The sequence below is a fragment of the Protomyctophum bolini genome, assembly GCF_963924005.1.
Source record: "Protomyctophum bolini genome assembly, chromosome: 7".
In the NCBI taxonomy this organism is placed as follows: Eukaryota; Metazoa; Chordata; class Actinopteri; order Myctophiformes; family Myctophidae; genus Protomyctophum; species Protomyctophum bolini.
The window spans coordinates 42,165,065-42,186,473 of record NC_137868.1 but is presented as its reverse complement, the minus strand read 5'-3'; the positions used below and the strand labels follow the sequence as shown (position 1 = coordinate 42,186,473).

At 43.6% G+C, this 21,409-nt stretch overlaps 2 protein-coding genes across 2 annotated transcripts; both read left to right on the top strand.

Moving 5' to 3' along the window:
- On the top strand, positions 1 to 12,257 carry ppox (protoporphyrinogen oxidase). Its single transcript, XM_080768025.1, has 13 exons — positions 1 to 112; positions 2,307 to 2,393; positions 2,557 to 2,691; positions 3,751 to 3,866; positions 4,215 to 4,347; positions 4,629 to 4,782; positions 4,894 to 5,096; positions 5,746 to 5,806; positions 6,099 to 6,217; positions 8,205 to 8,318; positions 10,073 to 10,222; positions 10,701 to 10,743; positions 11,398 to 12,257. The coding sequence occupies exons 2-13, from the start codon at positions 2,310 to 2,312 to the stop codon at positions 11,532 to 11,534; spliced, it is 1,449 nt and encodes a 482-aa protein (XP_080624151.1). The 5' UTR covers positions 1 to 112; positions 2,307 to 2,309; the 3' UTR covers positions 11,535 to 12,257.
- A 1,509-nt stretch (positions 12,258 to 13,766) lies between these two features.
- Positions 13,767 to 21,409, top strand: fbl (fibrillarin). Its single transcript, XM_080767588.1, has 9 exons — positions 13,767 to 13,894; positions 15,902 to 16,081; positions 16,475 to 16,630; positions 17,126 to 17,220; positions 17,826 to 17,996; positions 19,045 to 19,177; positions 19,625 to 19,737; positions 20,015 to 20,160; positions 20,819 to 21,409. Exons 1-9 carry the CDS (start codon positions 13,885 to 13,887, stop codon positions 20,841 to 20,843), a joined length of 1,029 nt encoding a protein of 342 aa, XP_080623714.1. The 5' UTR covers positions 13,767 to 13,884; the 3' UTR covers positions 20,844 to 21,409.

Sequence of the window (21,409 nt, the reverse complement as noted above, 5' to 3'; positions counted from 1 at the left end):
TGTACCGGAAGTCTTATTTTTTATTGTGGAGCACTTGACAGAACGCTAGTTTTGTAACTGGCTTCTGTCAGTGTCCTGTCAGACATCATGATATGATATTAAACCCACTAAGGTAAGGTCACCTCTTATCATTATTATGTGTGCCGTTTAAAAAGACACCGTTCTTATTGGCGTTTGTAGCGTTTGTTCATGTAATACGTCTTAAGAATAATTAAGAATAGTCCTTCAGTGTTGTCGCCGTAACCATTTCACTTTAGAGAGTAGGTCGGCGGGGGTTTCAAATGATGAGCTGTGGTGTGTGGACTGTTGACATGATCACTGATCATGTCAACAGACAGTCCACACATCATTGATCAGGGTGGAAACTGGAAAGTAGGCTAACTACATACCCTTTTAAAGATGGTCTGTAACTCTGAGTGGTCCATTTGGTTCCATTTGGTATACCTAAGGTTACATAGCCTTCTACTACCCTCAGTCAGAGTTATATGAGGGTCCTTGAAATTTAAGAAGTTGAATTGATTGATGTATTTATTAACAGACTGGAGAATTACAGTACATGTCAAGCACAACTCAATACAAAACTGTTACCTGTGGACGACACCATAAGCATTAGACTTGTTTACAATAGGGCCCACCATGTTCAATTCATCATAACATTTAGAGACGTACAAATATACACTTCTATATAGCCAAAAACAGGAAATCATCATAGTAAAAAGGGAAGACAACATATACAGGGGGGGGGGGGGGGGGGGGGGGATTCAGATTTTACGGTGGGCCAGTTTCGAATTGCAGCCGTCCGTAGGTGCCCTTTGAGAGCGGTTTTGAAGGAGTCAAGGGATTCACATGTCTTAATGACTGTTGGTAGGGCCTTCCACATTTTGGTGGCATAGGAGCGAAATTAATTTAGTCCCTTGGTTGTGCCAAATCTGGGTTGCACATGGTTTGTTGAGCTCCCTCTGGCGTCGTGGGTGTGGACTGTGAATGAGAACCACTGCCTGCTCAGCGGTTTGTTTCATGTCTTTATGATGGTGCTTAAAGAGGAAACAGTCACACTACTATGTGGCTCGGGAGGTAGACCAGGTCGTCCAATGATCCCTGGGTCGGCGGTTCGAATCCCGGCTCCTCCTCCTGTCCACATGTCGAAGTGTCCTTGGGCACGACACTGAACCCTACATTGCCTCCAATGAGTTGGTCGGTGTGAGCTTGCCAGTTGCCACCATTGGTTTGGGGAGTGAGGACTCTGGCGTCGACTGTTCGCCACTTCACCTCCCAATGTATGAATGAATGAACTTTGAGCACTTGGAAAAGCGCTATAAAAATGCAATTCATCGAGGGTTCTGATTCTATTCCAAACCCTGGTCACTTCTATCAGGGTGTCGCTCTCTCCCTAACTTTAATATTTCCATAAACATGCTTATCTGAGCCATCATGTTTTACACTGCAGTACAGTTTAGTACTACAGTACAGAGACGGAATAAAACAGATAAAATAACTGCCTGCCTCTTATCAACAGACCTCGCCCCCACAGCACACACAACCCAGCCCTACCCCAGCACACACTCACACACACACACACACACACACACACAAAAACAAGGCGTCTAAATAATAAACACTCTTCTTCGTGTGTAAAGTTGGTTTCACATGTTCTGGGGGTCCCCAAATATTGTGTTTTGTATTTGTTTTGAGCGGGATATCTCACAACATATTGTAATAATAATAATATCTGGGACTTATATAGCGCTTTTCTAATACCCAAAGATGCTTTACATGTGTGGGAGGCGGGGGGGCATATAAGAAAAGGACTTTCAGTGATGTAAATAGGTTTTCAATGTAATGAGTCCCGGGATGCAGGGATGGTCTTTTAGATGAGTCCCAGGGACATATTCTGAGTCCCTCTCCAACGAGATTAGGGGAATAGGAGTCATGTTCTTTTTACATATTGCAGCATTTAACTCCCATTTCATTTTATATGGTTATAATGTGGTTATATTAATGTAGAAAACAGAATAAGAAATTATTATTATAACTAAAGCTAGCAAAATAAACTGAAATAAAATGACAGCTGAGGGTGTCAGGGAGGGGCGGAGACCAGCGATGTTTTTGAGGTGAAAGAATGCCGTTTTTGTGATGTGGTTTACATGGGGGAGGTACATGGGGGAGGAATGAGAGGGTAGGGTCAAAGATGACACCTAGGTTGCGGATGCGTGTGGAGGTTGTGATTGTGCTGGGAATTGAGATAATCCTCTGCACTACAGTACTTGGCACTTATAGTGTGTGTGTGTGTTTGTGTGTGTGTGTAGTGAATGAAGACAGTAGCTGTGTTAGGAGGGGGGATCGGGGGGTTGGCGGCATCTTACTACCTCACCAAGAGCCCCCACGTTACCAAGGTAACACACACACACACACACACACCCACAGACTTTGCTGATACATTTTTGTTAACTTGTTTGTACTGATGTTTTTTCAAGTACAGCCATACAGTTGTACAGTCTTCTTGTTCCAACGTATAGTAGACTACTGCTAAAAAATGGCGTTTGTTTCTCCTGCCAGGTCATCCTGTGTGAGTCCAGCGGGCGATTCGGGGGCTGGTTGTGGTCGACCCGGAGGTCAGATGGGGCGGTGTTTGAACATGGACCCAGAGGGATACGACCCGCGGGGGCGGTGGGACAGAACACGCTCAACATGGTACTGTTAGTCAGCGTTGTTGTTGTTGTTGTTGTTGATTCTTTGGCACAGCACATTTTGATTTTAGTCATAGTCTCTTCAATTGTTTTCATTTGGTTTCGGTCACATTTTAGTCACCTGGGATGTTAGTCTAGTTTTAGTCGACTAAATATCTTAAGATTATAGTCGACTAAATCCACGGTTGATTTAGTCGACTAAGATGTATTTAAAGGTAGAGTAAGTGATTTCACTCAAAAAACCTTAGGTTTCGTTTTTTGGCTGTGGGACCTAAGCCTTCGTCCAATCAGGATAGAGAGTCAAAAATGAAACCTAAGGTTCTTTGACCCCCCCAGGGGTTAACTGGGGACAGGGAGGAACTCCTTATATGGTCAGCACACTCTATAGTAGAGAGGATTATCACAACAAAACAAAAAAAGAAGTGATATTTGAATTAAGTGAAATCACTTACTCTACCTTTAATGCCGTCGTGATGGCTGGTTTTACAACGCGACGCATTGTGAGCTTGTACGTAGATCGGCTATTTCCACCATGCAACCAAGTGTAAAATGACTTATACTGGATCTCTTGTCCACTACTAGTCCCTTCCTAACATTTTTGTCTAGTTTTTATTTGCTGACAGAATTGTCAGTATATTTAGTCTCAGTTTTAGTCATCGTAGCTTAGTTTTCATTTAGTTTTCGCCAGTGATATTGTGAATCATGTGAAATATTATTATTTTGTTACCACATTTTTGTGGGGGGATTGTGCAGCTTGTTACTATGTCACTGCAACATTTTGTTAATATATTATTACTCCTACAAATTTTGTCCAAACATGACGCAAATAGGTACACATTATCTAATTCATTATTTTTTACACACACTGACACACACACACACACACACATTATCTCTATAGTCAAGTCAAGTGATCAAGACGGATCCGTTAGATTTTTTATATTCCAACCTGAATATCAATGAACCTCATTGACAAATAAACCAGTCATGACATGACTCTAACGTCAGAAGAGAACTTATTAAATGGTAGCATTATTCCCGTCTGTCTGTCTTCCTTTTGCAGGTGGAGGACCTGGGTCTCCAGGGGGAGGTGTTGCCGGTCACCTACAGTCACGTTGCCTCCAAGAACAGGTATCTGTACGTGGGTGGAGAACTGCACCGCATGCCGTCTGGGATCAGGTGAGACAGCCTTGGGCCGTGGAGGAGGTTCAACTCACTGTTTGTTTGTTTGTTAAGCGTTATTCATAGTCTGGATCTTCGGGGGTGAGGTGACCGACCGAACTATGACATGATGTCACGAGCCGCGGTGAAGAGCAAACCACCGCCCACAGCCCTATCTCTCTGTTTTCACTCACCACCGCTCAACGTTACTTCAGCTCCGGTGGTCACCTCACCACCGGAGCGGTGGTCACCTCACCACCGAAGATCCAGACTATGAATGAGCCTTTATACAGTACAGTGGTAGTTTGAATTGGAATTGAACCACCCCCCCTCTCTCTCTCTCTCTCTCTCCCTCCCTCCCTCCAGTGGAGTGGTCCAGACGGTTCCTCCCTTCTCTCGTCCCATCCTGCTCAGTGTGGCCAGGGAGCTGCTGGTGAGGAGGGGCAAGGAGGAAGACGAGTCCATTCACTCCTTCGTCTCCAGGAGGCTGGGGGAGGAGGTGTGTGTGTGTGTGTGTGTGTGTGTGTGTGTGTGTGTGTGTCTCTTTACCAAAAATAGCTGATCTGCAAGCTCACAACGTGTTGCAACACTACATGTTGTGAGCTTTTGAATTGGCTACTTCAAAGAATGCTTGCTGTGAATGTTCTTCTAGCACTGTCTATACCATACAAATAAATTAACCGGTTTTTTCCCCTTTTAATTGTGCGTGCGCGTGTGTGTGTGTGCGTGTGTGTGTGTGTGTGTGTGTGTGCGTCCGTGTGTGCGTGCGTGTGCGCGCAGCTGGCAAACATAGCCATTGACAGTTTATGCCGTGGTGTGTTCGCGGGGGACTGCAGGAAGTTGAGCGTGCGCTCCTGTTTCCCTGTCCTGTACAACGCTGAGCAGCAAAGAGGTTCCATAGTGCTGGGCATGCTGCTGGGAACGCCGGGTAATGGTAATTACATGAAAGATACACCCCTTTTATCAGTGTTATAGCGACATTAAACGTTATACTGTAAACACTTGGAATGACAAAAAACAGCCTCCCCCTGTCGTCTTCCTCCAGACTCTGGTCCCCAGGTCGTTGTTCCAGGTGAACTGGCCCAGAGGTCCAGGCGGGAGGCGTGGGCTCAGTGGTCGCTACGGAGAGGCATGGAGTCTCTCCCCGAGGCCATGGCTGATTGGCTGAGGGCACAGAGCGGGAGGGGGGTCCAGCTCCACCCGCATGCCTCTGTCAAACAGATCCGCCCCTCGGCGTCAGGCTGGGAGGTCAGTGAGTGAAACGATAATCGGAACGCACCCAACCTGGTTTTTAACCCATTTTGGGAGGGAACCCCTTTTGGTGTTAGCATCATGCTATGCTTTAGCTATTGAAAAATAGCAGAGTGGCGCGCTACGAGCTTGTAGGTCTGCTATTTTTGAAAGATCGAAGAACGACTGACATAGAAACATAGCTTTTCGACTGACATAGAAACATAGCTTTTTCAGAAAACTGTCAGGATGTAGAAGACACTTTTAGAATCTGATCTCAGGTCAAAATGGTTAATTCTCTTGGCATTTCCCCCCTACACCCCCAGGCTTAATCTGTACACATACAGTACTAATGTAACACATGTGTAACCCGACTCTGTAAAGCAGCTCATCTTGCATATGACTTGACAGTTGAGGAGAATTAATAGAGTGGATATATAATATCCAATATAATATAATATATAATAGTATTGATAAGCCAGTAGAGAAAACTGTGTGTGTGTGTGTGTGTGTGTGTGTGTGTGTGTGTGTGTGTGTGTGTGTGTGTGTGTGTGTGTGTGTGTGTGTGTGTGTGTGTGTGTGTGTGTGTGTGTGTGTGTGTGTGTGTGTGTGTGTGTGTGTGTGTGTGTGTGTGTGTGTGTGTGTGTGTGTGTGCGCGCGCATGTAGATCCAGTTGGAGGACGGAACCATATCTGCTGACCACATAATCTCTGCTCTGCCGGCCAAAGGTAAATACTGTCCGGGGACCCAAAACCAGTGAAAATAGCAGATCTACAAGCACACGACGCCACCCTTTTGCGCTGCGTTGCGAGCTTGTAGATCGGCTATTTTGACTTAGACCACTGTGACCTCACCTTTTAACCCATTTTGGGGCGGAAACCCCTTTTGGTGTTATAGCATTATGTTATGCTTTAGCTATTGGAAAAATAGCAGATCTACAAGCTCGTAGCGCGGCACCGAGTGCCGCGCTACGAGCTTGTAGGTCTGTGTTTGAAGACAGAAGTCTGTCTCTCTCGGCAGCTCTGTCGGCCGTCCTTCCGTCCTCACTGCAGACGCTCGCCCAGCAGCTCCAGGACATCGTCACGGTAACGGTCGCCGTGGTCAACCTGGAGTACAGAGGTTCCGTCCTCCCTGTGACGGTAAGGGGGCTTTAACCCATTCTGACCTGAGATCAGATTCACACGAGGACACACACTGGTCTGATTATAACCCATTCTGACCCGAGATCAGATTCTAAAAAATGTCAGTCGTTCTTCGATTTTTCAAAAAATAGCAGACCTACAAGCTCGTAGCGCACCACTCGGTGGCGCGCTATGAGCTTGTAGATCTGCTATTTTTCAATAGCTAAAGCATAAGCTTAGTTAAACAACTAGTCGACTAGTAAACTAGGCGACTAGTAAAAAATCACTAGAAGTGAAAGCCCTATATAGTCTCCATAGAAAACCTAGACGACTCATTCGCCATTCCTGTTCATTGGAGCGATCTGTATCGCGGGGGAATAAGGCGGAAGGAAGTGCGGAAGGCATGCTGCCACTCAAGTGGCTACTGGCTACTATACTGGCCAATCACAGCGTGTCTTTTCCGGGACGTATACATTTCAATTGAGAGGTGCTTTAATCATGGCATGAGGAACCAAACATTTACATTGCCAAATGCCAAAGTGCCTCTGGGAAAGAGGGAGTCCAGCCTCTGTTTTGGCCTAACCGAACGTCCACTCTGGCCCCTTTTTTCCACCGGGGTTGAACCGGTTCGGTTCTTTCTTCCCGCTAAATATTGAACCAGTTCAGAGTGTTTCCACTGAAAATGAGTTGGTTCCGAACCATAAACGTTCGTTCCCAATGTGAACCACAAAACGGTGGTTCAGCTTTGTAATTGCACGCAGCGCTTTGTGAACCGAGACGATATAAGTGGGTGTGTCAGTAGGTTGGAACTTGTCAGTGGGTTGGAACTTGGGAGGTTGCAGACACAGTGACACACGCAACAGATATTCGATGCGATCAACCATCTTTGAACAAAAATACGTTTACATTAATTGCCAACGAAAACATGAAACGATCCAAACGTATTACGGATGCATCGCGATCCAGAATCCAGCTGAGACTTGCGGGGCGTTATAATAACTTGTAACCTTGACATCACGACCTCGTGGATACTGTTTACATCGGTTTGTGTTGTGCAACACCCTCGGGGGCCGGGGCGTCTGCGGGCATGCCAGATCCTTCTTTTTCAACATTTTGTGTTTAGGTTATAGGTATAATAGCGCCACCAAATGAACCGGCCGTCAATCTGGTGGAAATGCAGCCGGTTCGCGACCGGTTCGCAAAAAGCACCAAGGTTCGGAACGGCACTGGTTCTGAACCGAAGTTATTTTGGTCGAAAAGGGGCCTCTGTGACGCACACGAATGCTGCCTTCCCTGTCTGATGGCGCCTGAGATACAGTCGCCCCAGAGCCGAAGGAGGCGTCTAGACACCTTTCTACGTCTATGGTAGTCTCTAACCACTGTTGGGACTACTGGAGTTGGTAACAGGAGGAGATAAAAAAGTACGGTCGTTTCTGTTGAATTCATTAACATTCACACAATCGTGCGAGGGGTCGGTTCTGTGTGGCATTTCTCTGCTTCTAAAAATGCAGGTTGAAAATGAGAACGGGTCAGGCGCTTGTATTCAAAGGAAGGTCCCCCGTGGAGATGACGCTAATAAAGGTTTCGCTCAATTGTTCATTTATATTCGAATAATTAAACTTCTGGTCTACTTATTCATCGAAGTAGTCCATGTGGTCTGGATGAAAATATCACAGAACGGCTGTTCCAGATGATTAGATTGTTCCTCGCACCCAGCCAAAATATTTAATGCACCACACAAAAGGTATACAGTATACTGTACTTTATAGTGAAAATAGCCCATCTCCAAGTTGATAACGTGTCTCAATGCAACACGCAGTGAACTTGTAGACCCTCTATTTTCTCTATTGCTTTTGAACATTTTTGAAAATGTTCACCTGTGTGTGTGTGTGTGTGTGTGTGTGTGTGTGTGTGTGTGTGTGTGTGTGTGTGTGTGTGTGTGTGTGTGTGTGTGTGTGTGTGTGTGTGTGTGTGTGTGTGTGTCCGTCCCTTCCTCCCTCCCCAGGGTTTCGGTCACCTCGTGCCATCGTCAGAAGATCGAGGTGTATTAGGAGTCGTGTATGACTCAGTTCCCTTCCCTGAACACAACAGTTCCAATGGAGATACAACACGACTGACGGTACGCACATACTCGCATGCACACACACACACACACACACACACACACACACACATTTTGTTCTGTGATCCACAGGACCTGCAAATACACAGATGGTAGTTATCATACATCCAAAACAGCTACTTAACTTAATATAATTATAGTTGGGGATGGAGCTCGTTAATTTCGTCCGAGGAAGGCCTTCGGAAGGAAACGTCCGTATGTTTGCCTGCTGCTGGCGGAACGCTGAGAAAATAAAAACAATAATCCTACTGCTGGATACGACGTGAGTGCTGCTGGTATTCTTTTCTATGGACTGATTCTACAAATGCCTTCTAAATTTGTAGTTCCCAAACTTTTTGGGAACTTTGGATACGGAATATGCACAAGCTCGCGGCGTGGCACGATCTGCTATTTCAAAAATAATCTAGAATGACGCAGATGCTTTCCCGGTTTTAAAATACAAAATTGAGCGCTCCGGTTCTCGTCGTGGGTCTTTCAGAAGTGGCGTCATCTCTTTTTTATGAATGGATCATTAACCCATTCTGACCTGAGATCAGATTCATACGAGGTTTCCACTGGACACACACTGGTCTGATGAACCCATTCTGACCTGAGATCAGATTCTAAAAATGTCAGTCGTTCTTCGATTTTTCAAAAATAGCAGACCTACAAGCTCGTAGCGCGCCACTCGGTGGCGTGCTATGAGCTTGTAGATCTGCTATTTTTCAATAGCTAAAGCATGACATGATGCTAACACCAAAACGGGTTCCCGTTCAGAATGGGTTAAAACATAATTAGATATCCTACGCTACCGAGTATCTTCTTGAGTGCTGTCGTATTCCAAATCTATCCGTGATTATTAATCTCCAATGTCACCCATGGTGTCACTCGCCCTCTACAAACCCTCTGCATTGCACTGTGTTAAAGAAAAACCCCCACAGAACACACATTTCTTTAGCTGGTGTGTTGGAGTTGAACTTCATCTCGGAAAATATGAAATAATTGACGCACACTGCTCTTTGAAGTTAACGAGGCACTTTTATTAAATCTAACATTCTGGTCCAATGGTCCATACATCAGGTGGTGCTTATCGGTTTATTTGTTGTTATACCACAGGTCGTTTCGAGGACGCAATCCGATTGGTTGAAACGGCCTTCTAGCCGTGGGTTAAACCTCGTTCACCGCCTAATCAAAACAAAGAATTCAGCTGCTCTGTTCTCCCAGAGCGCTAGCAAACTCGGTGGCTAGGCTAGCTATTTTCTTGGGACATTTGTGGTCCTAGTGACTACATCTGTCATTAAAAATATATATTCTTTCGGCGATTTTCTTAGTTTTAAGGGTAACTGTTGTACAATTGCAATATTACACTTGAGGGTGTGGGTTAACGTGATTATTGCCACGACAGGGATGCGGTCAGGAACGAGACGAAGTCGAGTTCCGCAGGCATCACTGAAGTGTAATATTGCTTAAGTATCCCCATTAGCAGTGACATACAGTAAGCTGCTCCACCTCCTGGGATCTACATATAAATACAATGTTTTTATTTATTTCATTACATTTAAAAACATGTTTTTTCCAACGCAACACCGATTGATTAAGTGCTTACCGACACCCAGTTCAAGGTGCATGCCTCACCTCATCAATGACTTATTATTTATTGTTGTGTAAAGATTCAAATACAATTTCACTGAATAGACATTCAAAACTGAGCAGTGTGGGTTTGAAGCTCATGGCCCCCCCGCTCATCGTCGTGATTGGTTGCGTCTGCTTAGGTGATGATGGGCGGGGCCTGGTTCCAGGAAGTGTTTGGGAATCCAGAGGAAGTGACAGAGGGGCGTCTCCTAGCAACGGCCACTGAGGCCGTCCGCAGCCACCTAGGAGTTACCGTAGAGCCCAGCTGGAGCTGGGTGGCTCTGCACAGGGTAGGACACTGTGTGTGTGTGTGTGTGTGTGTGTGTGTGTGTGTGTGTGTGTGTGTGTGTGTGTGTAGCAGTGGCTGGGGGGGGGGAGGCGTTTCCAAGAACCCGAATCCGCGGAAGAAACCCTTTTAGCATGTGTCAGTGTCTGCAATAATTGGCAGTCGCCATATATGGAGAAGGCGATGCTTTCTGTACCCGTGTGTGTGTGTGTTGACCTGTTTGCACTGTCCTAGTATTCACATGAGTGATGTTGTGAATGAAATCAAATAATCTCATGTGTTTTTGTGTGTTTGTGTTGTCCCTAAGAAGATCTGCAGCCCGTAGCCACACATAGTAGTCTATTAATAATGTGTAATAAGCACAGAGAGCTCACACACAGAGATGACTAGTCTCTAGTCTGTTGTGTGCAGCAAATAACCGATCATTGCATCCGGTGAGAGTTAGTATTGGATATTCATGATATGCTGTCTTTTGTCTTCAGGACTGTATACCCCAGTACTATCTGGGACACTGGAGAAGGGTCGGTGAGTTTCCATGGATTCAGTGTTATATCAGTGTCATACTTTTGTAGTGATGTGAATGCGTATATAATATATCTGACTGTTTATCTTATAGATGTACATGTGTGATACCTTTTTTTTTTAATAGAAAATATTAAAAATCCAGGGCTTCTTCTTCTTGTGTAATGGAAACAAGCCACCCAGGGCTTTTATTGTGTAACACAATAAAAGCTCCTAACCGTTAGGGGCAGGGGTGCCCACACTTTGTACCTGGGGGGGCAATTTGTAATGCTACAGACGTTTGCGCACAGCAACAAAATTCTTGAAAACAAAATATTGCATTGCGAGTTTGAGCTTACACAGGCCCCTTTTGCCAATCAATCAATCAAGTCACCTTAAACTCAAGTGAAGTGGCAGATGCCAGAAATAGTTTTTTTTTATATATTTAAATTAAATATTCTTTAGGTATACAGTACATCTACCTCAGTGCACAGCCTTTGTGATCTACTGATTTTGGGCACCCCTGGACCGTTAAGGGTTAGCGGGACCCTTTTCTTCTCATCCTTTTAGCATAACATTTGACTGCACTACAGACTACATGTACTGTTATCAATCTTGTTAATGAACAATCAATCCATCAATCAATCAAACTGTGTGCGTGTGTCCCTCCCTATCCAGAGTCCATGCGTCGGTACATAAAGGAAAGGAACCTCCCCTTGTCCCTGATTGGCTCCTCCTACGACGGCGTCTCCGTCAACGATGTCATCTTCGGCGGACGCTCTTCTGCAGAGGCGCTGCTGGGAACTGGAGTATGACCGTATATATACCGACCAATCAGGACAGCCGGCCGGGGGGCTCTGACTGACAGACGGCCTGGGAAACGACCTGAACGGCTGATTTCTGCTCGTCCTCCAGTTTTCTGAAATACACATTTTTTTCACGACTTTTCAAAAAATAGCAGACCTACAAGCTCGTAGCGCGCCACTCGGTGGCGCGCCATGAGCTTGTAGATCTGCTATTTTTCAATTGACTGTGTCGCTGAGGACGGAGAGGGTCTGAAATTTGTCCTGAACCGCAACGGCCCGTTTACAACATGATGTATGCTCTATATACAGAACCAACTGGGTTCATTTTGTTGGTTTCGCTAAATGGGACTATAGGATCACAGATTTGAACAGTTCCCTGTGTGGCGCGTTAGGACACAGAAGCAGGTCACAAGATGTTCTGTGAACAACTTCAATATTGTTTTATTTAACATATTATTTGCTTAATGTCGTGGAAGATCGTTACAATAACACTGGCTGTTGTGCTTGTAAGTAAAAAATCCTCCATGTGTATTGCCTTTAAATGATGTCACTGACACCGGTGTTGGTAGTATTGGTACAATACTGTGTGTCCTTATACACCATATTAGCCTCAATCTGACACATGAATTCTCTGTCACTCTAAAAGCTTCCTGATTTGAACTACATGGTTACAGGGTTGTTTATGTGCCATCTGTAACGCCCAGGATTCTAACACGGGTCTGCCGCGTGGAAAAACCAAACGCGCACAAACACAGCCCACAAAGGGCTTTGACCAGGCCTAATAATAGGTTTATGAGAACCAAGCAGGGCTTACAGTTTGATAGAGTCTTCATGCAAGGAAGATTTCTGAACTGAAAAAAGATCTCGTTTTCCAGTGAACCTGCACAAGACCTTTATTGCATTTTTAAAAGTGTTTGTTTAACATTACAGGTCAGACATTTTCTAAACCCTATACAATATACTCGTTGACCAGAGTTAGCCTGGCATGGTATATGCCACTGGGTTGTTTCTTTTCTCCTTGGTTTCCAGGCTAGACACGAATCGCCGAGGGGTCAATACTATGCCCCACATAATGCATTGTGAGCTTTATAGATTTGTTATTTATGCTGGGTGTTCGCCCCCAAAATATGGGTTCAGGCGGTTAAAATGAAGCACACCAGCCCATATCAGTTTTAACTCATTTGCAGTAGCAGCTGCCTGCTGTCTGATTGGCCTATAGTCGACTCATAGTAGTCGAATCATGCACACAAAAAAAAACTTTTTTGTTTTGCATGATTTGACTGAGATTTGCAGTTGAATGAGTCTGATTGCATAACATAGGGGGTGCACTGCTCAATGTCTGCTTATTTGATTGGTTGCTTGGTTTCCTCAGCTTTCCGGCAGATTGCTAATGTTAGCTCAGAGCTGGGTGAGGTGTGGGACAGAATATCACTGGGAACTGTCTTCATAGCGTCGCCATGTACAGTATATGCTGGTGTATCACCATAACGAATACATTTTCCATTTAAACATGTTGTCTTCTAGTGTAACTGTTATATGAGCTTATGGGAATTTTGGTTTGTTTAACCAATTAAACCTTATTGTTGAGCAATGTTCTCTAGACAAGGCAGTTTTATTTGTAAAGCACATTTCAACAACGAGGCAATTCAAAGTGCGCTACACACAGAACAACATACAATTGCAGTGCAGAACGGCATGAAAAAAGAAAAGTACCTCAATCAAAAGGCAGCGCAAACAGAAGGTTGTGTTGTAGGGCTGATGGGATTCTCAGATTGTGTTGTAGGTCAGTAGTTCCCAAAGTGGGGTCCTTGAGGGAGGGAGTTCCAGGGGGTCCCCAGTCCATTTGTACACTCAGAGTTAAATTAACATTGATTTGACAATATAAATGTGGGGTCCCAGAGATAGAAATGCCATTAAATGGGGGTCCGTACTCCGTAGACTAATACATGTCAAACTGGGGGTCCTTGAAATTAAACGGGTTGAGAATCACTGCTAGAGCCGTACAAATATTCTCGTATGGGGGTCACTGGCACTGGCATATCTTTTTAAACACTTTGTTGTGTCAAATTCGGGAGTCCTTGGCAGGAAAAAGTTTGGGAACCACTGAACATATTGGTTTTTGGCGCTCTCTGGTGGCCACATAGGAGGTGGACATAAATGATGAATAGCAACGAGCAAAGCATCATGGGAACTTTCTCTACGGCCACATGGGCAGCCCGTGCGCATGCGCCGATCGAAGCTCCGGCTCTAACCCAGAAGAAGAAGTCGCAGAAACTACAGACGACACGACACACGAGCAGCGTGAAGAAGAGACGCTTCAGCAAAAACAAGAAATAATACTTTTCAACCCGCTTTGAACATGGTGCCAGGTACTGTTTAATTTATAATTACTCCTCGGTTGTTGTTATTCGCGCGTCTTTAATACGCTTGCAACAGTTCATTTTAGCGTTAACATTCGAAACGTTCTAAAACTCGGCCTGCTGCGCCATTGCTGCCCGACGGCAGCGTGTTTTCAAACTCCATTAAAGTGTTGCTCAGCTGTTTAGTGTTTATATAATAATTGTACCACACCGACCATATGCACTGTTGAATTGGACATGTTTGGTAGATGAAATTATCATATGACACCATTAAAGTCGTCTCTTGTTGGCTGCTAAGTGTTTCACTAATAGTAGTACTGTAACTCCACATGGTCGCACTGAACGCGACGACACACGTGTTGAGGTGGATGGTGGACTGACTCCATAGGTGCTCTTCCTGATCGGAGGAAATGCACAATTTTTATACCAATAGTCTTAAAGCATATTTGTATTGGTGTAGTTATACAGTTATCGATATCGTGGTTGCGGATAATGTACTTTTTTAATATGTGGGCAATAAGATAATTTTATGTTGTAGCGCCCACGCAGTGTTGGTTCCAACCTCATGTTGGAGCAAAGCTCAGCTTCCCAAGCCTTTAAATCTCGTATGTATTGTTTTGCTCTTGGTTTTTTTAGTTGAGCACTTTAATACAATGGATTGGAGTTTAATCTACTCGTCCTTTTGGGGGGGAATGTCTTGTGTATTCCAAAGCCCAAGATGAGTCAACTCTGTCCACAACCAAATGAACCCAAATACATTGAGTTTTAATACCATCGTAAAGGATCCAAGAAACCAGAAACGATACACATTTTCATTTAAGTCGACATTGGTATACTTTATCAGATCATTTTAAATTTGATTCAGAAAGAATTAATATATTATGAAAATAGTTGGTAATTACATCTCTACTTTAGACATGCCACCAGAAGCAACGGTTTTTATTAGAAACATTAACATTGCAACATGATATTGTTTGTCATGCCACACAAATGAAGCCATTTACAATGCCCATTTTTGGTTTAAACAGTGGTGTAGGTGCAATGCACGAAGAATCCACGGGGTGGCCTTTATTTATTTTAAAGATCTGTGTGCCTGAGTGTTGCATTTCCTTTGCTACACACAGAACAGAATGCAATCAGAGCTCTTGTAGTAAATACATGGTCATTATTTGAAATCAACGTTTAATGTCATATATATTGTATCGTGGTACATATCTATCGTGAGGTTGCAGGCAATACCCACCACATATACATACAAAGTCATCTTGGCCTCAAATGATTTGGGAACTCTGACCTCTCGACAATAATGTGAGTCACTAGCAACAAGTTCCAAGATGGTAAAATGTTAATTTAAATGGAGGGTATGCGCATGCATAAAGTGAGTGGCAAAGTGAGTTGTTAACATTGTTAGTACTTAAAATTAAAGAACTTTTCTCAGTAGGCATAACTTGCAAACTTCCTTTTATGATATCGTGTCACGTGCATACCCTCTCAGAGATTAAAATAGGGTGCATTTTGCATCCCAAAACGCCGTTTATAGTTGAGTGACGCAATAAAACAACGACCTCTGCATCCCAGGGATGCACTACTGTACTACTTCTATGCTAGTTTATTTCGATAGCTTTAGTTATAGTAATCATTTCTTCTTCTGCTTTCTACATGAACATAACCACATTGTACCATATAAGATTTAAATGCTGCAATTTGTAAAATTGCAAAATATGACTCCTAACGTCATTGAAGTGGGACTCATAACTCATCTTCTAAAAGACTATACCGGGACATTGAAATTTACAACTCTGTGGTATTTCAATCTAATCTAGTTTCTTATTCACCTGTCAGCAACAAGAGATGCATTTAAAGGCATGTTGACTTGAAAAAAAGACCTGGTGTTACTTACCTATACATTGTTTTACCTTAAATGCCGGCTGTGCCCTCTGTATTAAGCATCGACTGTAGAGCTATGTAAAGTATTTTTTTATAACGTCTACCATTGTTTCTCTGTTTGTCCTACAGGCTTTAGTCCCCGTGGAGGTGGGGATCGGGGGGGAAGAGGAGGATTCCGTGGAGGAAGAGGTGGTTTTGGTGGTGACCGGGGAGGAAGAGGAGGTTTTGGTGACCGGGGCGGAGGAAGAGGGGGCTTTGGTGGAGGAGGTGGCTTTGGTGACCGTGGAAGAGGGGGTTTCAGAGGACGAGGTGAGGACATGTACATCTGATGGCTGTTTAAAGTTTGATCTGTGATCACCTGATGGATGATGGTATTTTCACCCACGTTCCATTATCATCTGTCCATTATCAATATTCGTAATCAGATGTGTTTTTCAAACGGGTTGACTCCTTTATCTTCATAAGATGGAAATGGCTGTCTGAGTTTTTTTGGTCCATTATTAAGCTTTTGGCAGCTATTCTGCTGAGTAGAAATTCACAAACGCAAATATATGGTCAAAAATAAATTGTAAGTGATGCATTTTAGGATTAGGTAAACTACTGTAAATGGGAGATTGTTTGTGATATCAGTATTTCTATTTATGTATGTAGTCAAATGGCGTAAACGGTACTTTAACAGTGGTTTTGAATCTGTTCTTCCAGGTGGCGGAAGTTTCAGGTCACCAGAGGGTGGACGTGGGGGTTTTAGGGGACGTGGAGGTGATCGGGGGGGAAGGGGTACACCGAGGGGCAGAGGAGGAGGCAGGGGGGGCTTTGGTGCAGGAAGGAAGGTCATGGTGGAGCCACACAGACATGAAGGTTGGTATTGTCATTAATATCACCATTTGTGTTTTATACAAGAAATATATGTTCAGAATCTACAGCTTGGTAGGCTGCAAATAACCAACATAGCCAATGCAAAATGTATGCTTATCAACAGCATCCACACTGCATTGTGTGCTTGTTGATCAGCCATTTACAGAATATTCATAATTTGTTGCTCGATGGTTTCTTGTGTCTAAAGTGTTGGACCACGATTGTTACATTTACCATTCTCCTTTAGTAGGATTTTGGGGGGGGGGGTTCCTACCTGATTTAGTCTTGAGATTCTACCTATACAATATTCTGTTTAGGTAGTTATCTGAAACATTTTGGGTCCTGTACAAATAATAATAAAATATTGCATTGTACTGATTAATATTGTGGTATGGATATCATTCAGATTCAATGTATTGTCACTTAAATGCTCTTTATAGGTTGTGTGGAAAATATAAAGTTCCAATATAATAAAAGATGATGTATTGCTTCTTTCAGGAGTGTTCATCTGCAGAGGGAAGGAGGATGCTCTGGTCACGAGGAACATGGTGGTGGGAGAGTCCGTCTATGGAGAGAAGAGAATGAGTGTAGAGGTAAGATTACATAAAGGATAATGACCGCTGCTTCACAATCCATTTTCAATTTGGTGAAAATACTCTACAAGGTCGTGGCGAGGCATTGCGACCTTGTAGATTTTGTGTGGGATAATGGGAGGCCTATTATTGGGGCTGGGACTCAAAACTGGTTCTGTTTCAGACCCAAACTTGGAGTGAGACGGCCGGGCGTAGACAAGTGTAATAGCGAAAACGGCAGCATATCGAACAACCGCAGAAGTCCTCAGAAGTGTTGTTGGACTTTACCAGTGGGCGTAAAGGTGGTAGCATGTTGACTTTAAGGAAACCTCACCACAGAAACGCACGGTTACTCTTATCTAATCAATGTATCGTGTGTGTCAAGTCTCTGAAACTCTGTACCACCGCTGCTGCATCAGCAGCGTCGCACACTATCGAGCTGCTGTGGTGGGCACGAGCAAAAATGTGCTATAAGTTGCGTCCCAGATATAGCCAAAGGAACTGAAGTGCTGCCTGGGCTCGAGCTTTGCTCGGATGGGGATTAATGAAAAGAAACCCTGATGGTGAAAGGGCATGTGACATCAGTTGATTTACAGTGGCTTAATTTCCTGTCTTTTTTGTCTCAGGAGGGAGAAACGAAGATCGAGTACAGGGCATGGAACCCCTTCCGGTCCAAACTAGCGGCGGCCATCTTGGGAGGAGTAGACCAGATTCACATCAAGCCGGGTTCCAAAGTCATGTACCTGGGTGCAGCGTCTGGGACCACCGTGTCTCACGTCTCGGACATAGTTGGACCGGTCAGTACCATGTCAGTCCTAAGGGACATACAAGAAGGTGTTAAATTGAACCACTTTCAACCTGGAATCCCTATTTTGATGACACGTGATTGATTTATTCCAGACACAGTTGGTCCATAAGACTCCATATACCTTATACAGAAACAAGACACAATAAAAAACTAGTTTATGTAACTCCAAAAAGTATCAATTAAAAACGTATAAACACTGCCTCCAGTGTTTCCAGAAGCATGAGGAAAAGATTGTATCTCTCTGTGTGATCCCTGTTAAGGCCATAATTAATACATTAATTCCTCCCAGAACTCATAAACATTATTTTTCTGTAGCTTTTCAGCCAGAGTTTGCCCTCATGGCCTGTTCATTTATTTTGATATAGCGTAGAGAGCATATTTAAATCTAGCATTTGCATGCTTCTTGTGGTCACACAGGGCCATGCCTAAGTTTTCCTGCTGAGACCCAACATTTTAGAGCATCTTTAGCCTCTACATGTAGATCATGAACTTAAACATTCCATCCAGGTCTTTGTTAATGTAAGGATTGCTTCCATTAATTAAGTGAGCTTGTAGAAAATGTCTATTTTCACTGCCTGACAAGCATTTACACACAGCTTTTTCTACCAGCATCAAATGTAAAAAGTGAAATTAGAATTGCACATGTAACTAAGCTGACCTGAGATCTGAGCCTTCAACAAGGAGTTGAATGGTGAATCATAAGTGCTATGATTCACCATTCGGCTCCTTGCAACCAAATGATTGCGTGTAGCATGAAACCATTATCCCCAATGGCAGTTGCAAGGAGTTGCGTTGGTGTCCTTAAAACTGTTTCAAGGAAGGAGTTGGTGCGGTTTGGGTCTAAAAAGTAAACTTTGAGTTTCTACCTATTCTCCATTTATCTACAAGCCTCTGTAGTACGACACAAAAGGGTATATTAAGAATAAGATTCACTTCCTGTGTGTCCCTCCTTTGCTGTTTGTCTCAAATGGAGGCTTTAAACACTTGAGTATGCCTTTTTTGTGTATGTGTATACATTTGTTGTTCTATGTGTACAGGAAGGGCTGGTCTATGCCGTGGAGTTCTCGCATCGGTCGGGTCGTGATCTCCTCAACGTGGCAAAGAAACGAACAAACATCATCCCCATCATTGAAGATGCCCGACACCCACACAAATACCGCATGCTGGTTGGTATGTACAATCGCGTCACAGTAAAAGCACCCAATGCTTCACCCTGCTAGTAGTACTGTGTTAAATGCAAGGTTAAGAGATTTTCATTTATAGCACTGTTATCAATATATAACATTACAGTACACTTCAAATGTGTTGTGAGCGGCCTGTATGTACAGTATAATATTTTGCCTGCAATCCTAATCAGAACCTTCTACAGGTTGTTTATTCACGGCAATTTGTTTAAAAAAAAAAAAAATCTTTCATATGAACCACAACACTGCCTACAACATGCCCAAAAATAAGGACACAAAGTTGAAAGTGATTCATACAGCTTCCCTGGTGAATTTAGTATTACATTTTCTTGCATAAAAATGTGTTCGTTCTGCTCTGCTGTCCAATAAATGACAGATGTCTTAACAGTCTTCATTCAGAGGCTTACATGAATACTTATGGGTCTCTTTTCAGGCATGGTGGATGTAATATTTGCTGATGTGGCCCAGCCTGACCAGACCAGAATCGTTGCTCTGAATGCTCACAATTTCCTGAAGAATGGAGGACATTTCGTTATCTCCATCAAGGTATGACGTAATAAAGTAAAGTACCAGTAATGCATTGAAAATAATTAACGGACACTAAAACGAACAATAACATAAATGCCATATAATGAATGGTCTGTATATATGTACCTGCGACTGTGGGTATAGTCACTCACTGTCACCCACAGTCACAGGTACATATACACATAGTCACCCACTGTCACCCACAGTCACAGGTACATATACACGGACTATTACAAACTCACGGCCAACGTAACACTTTAATACCGACTGTCTCTCTCTCTCTCTCTCTCTCCAGGCGAACTGCATAGACTCCACGGCAGCTCCAGAAGCTGTGTTTGCAGCTGAGGTGAAGAAGATGAGCTCAGAGAACATGAAACCACAGGAGCAGCTCACGTTGGAGCCCTATGAGAGAGACCACGCAATCGTGGTGGGGATCTACAGGTGGGTGGACGGCACGTCATTGAGCACACCACAACCACAGTGCGTTTTAACAACGGGTCAAACAACGGCCCGACAAGATGAGCGTTCCTTTGCCCACTTTTCGACCATTGCCTGCTATCGCCCGTAGTTGCCCATAGACAAATAATGCACTTCCGGAAAATTAATCTGGCTGTCTCGCCCGCTGTTAAAACGTACTGTTGGCTGACCGACCCAGGGCTCTGCTGGGTCTGCTAGTTTTTCCCTTTACACCAAATGTCTTCGCCGAAAATATCTACAAGCTCACACTGTTCGCCCCCGCTGCGGTTCATGATGTGGTTAACCACTTTCAACCTTGTTTGGGAAAATAGGCAAACATTTTCAAAAAGGTTGACATTTTTTCAAAAATAGATCTACCAAGGTCACAGTGCACTGAGCTTGTGGATACGCTGTTTCTTTCATGACAAAGTATAAAAAGGCTTATAACTTTATTTTAACATGGTATTTGCTTCCCTGAGGGTGTAGTGCGGTGCTGTAAAAAAGATTAAGTATGTTAAATGTCTGTATGTACAGTAGTCCATGCCACCTTCCAAAGATTCTTGATCAACAAAACGGACTCATTCCATGACATCCTTTTTTCTCCTGTATGATGTTCTGAACAGTCTTCTCTCTCTCATTTCAGACCGCCTGCTAAACAGAAGAAATGAGACCTGTACACCACCTTGATCACAACATCTGTATATGTAAATTACTAGACTTGACGTCCATGGTAAACGGAACCATGAGTGTATATTAAGGGTCATTCAGACCACTGCCATTTTTCTCCCCAACGTTCCAATGCTTCATTTATGCTCCATTGTACGAGGGTGTTGCACACCGAAATGGCTGCTGTACAAGCTCACGGCACGTCACATCTGCAATGCATTGTGTATTTTCAGTGCTGCACACCATCGTACGATAAGAATAAATCGGGCTTAAGATGGGCTTGTCTCTCGACAAAATCTTTTGGTCTGAACTGTGCTTTATACAAGATTTATTGAATTTTATCGTTTTATTTTTTTTTGTTATCTTGTAATTTGCTTTCATGGTTAGTTTTTCTGTTTAAGTCGAAAGCGGAAGAAAAAAAGATTATAAAAAGTGCCCAATGTGTATTTGACAGCTGAGTAGATGCGTACAGTAGACAGAATGTCATTGTTTTGTAGATTGGGCCTTGAACTTTACTTGGGCATAATGCCATGTTATTTGTTTTTTAATAAAAGATATTATAACTGTC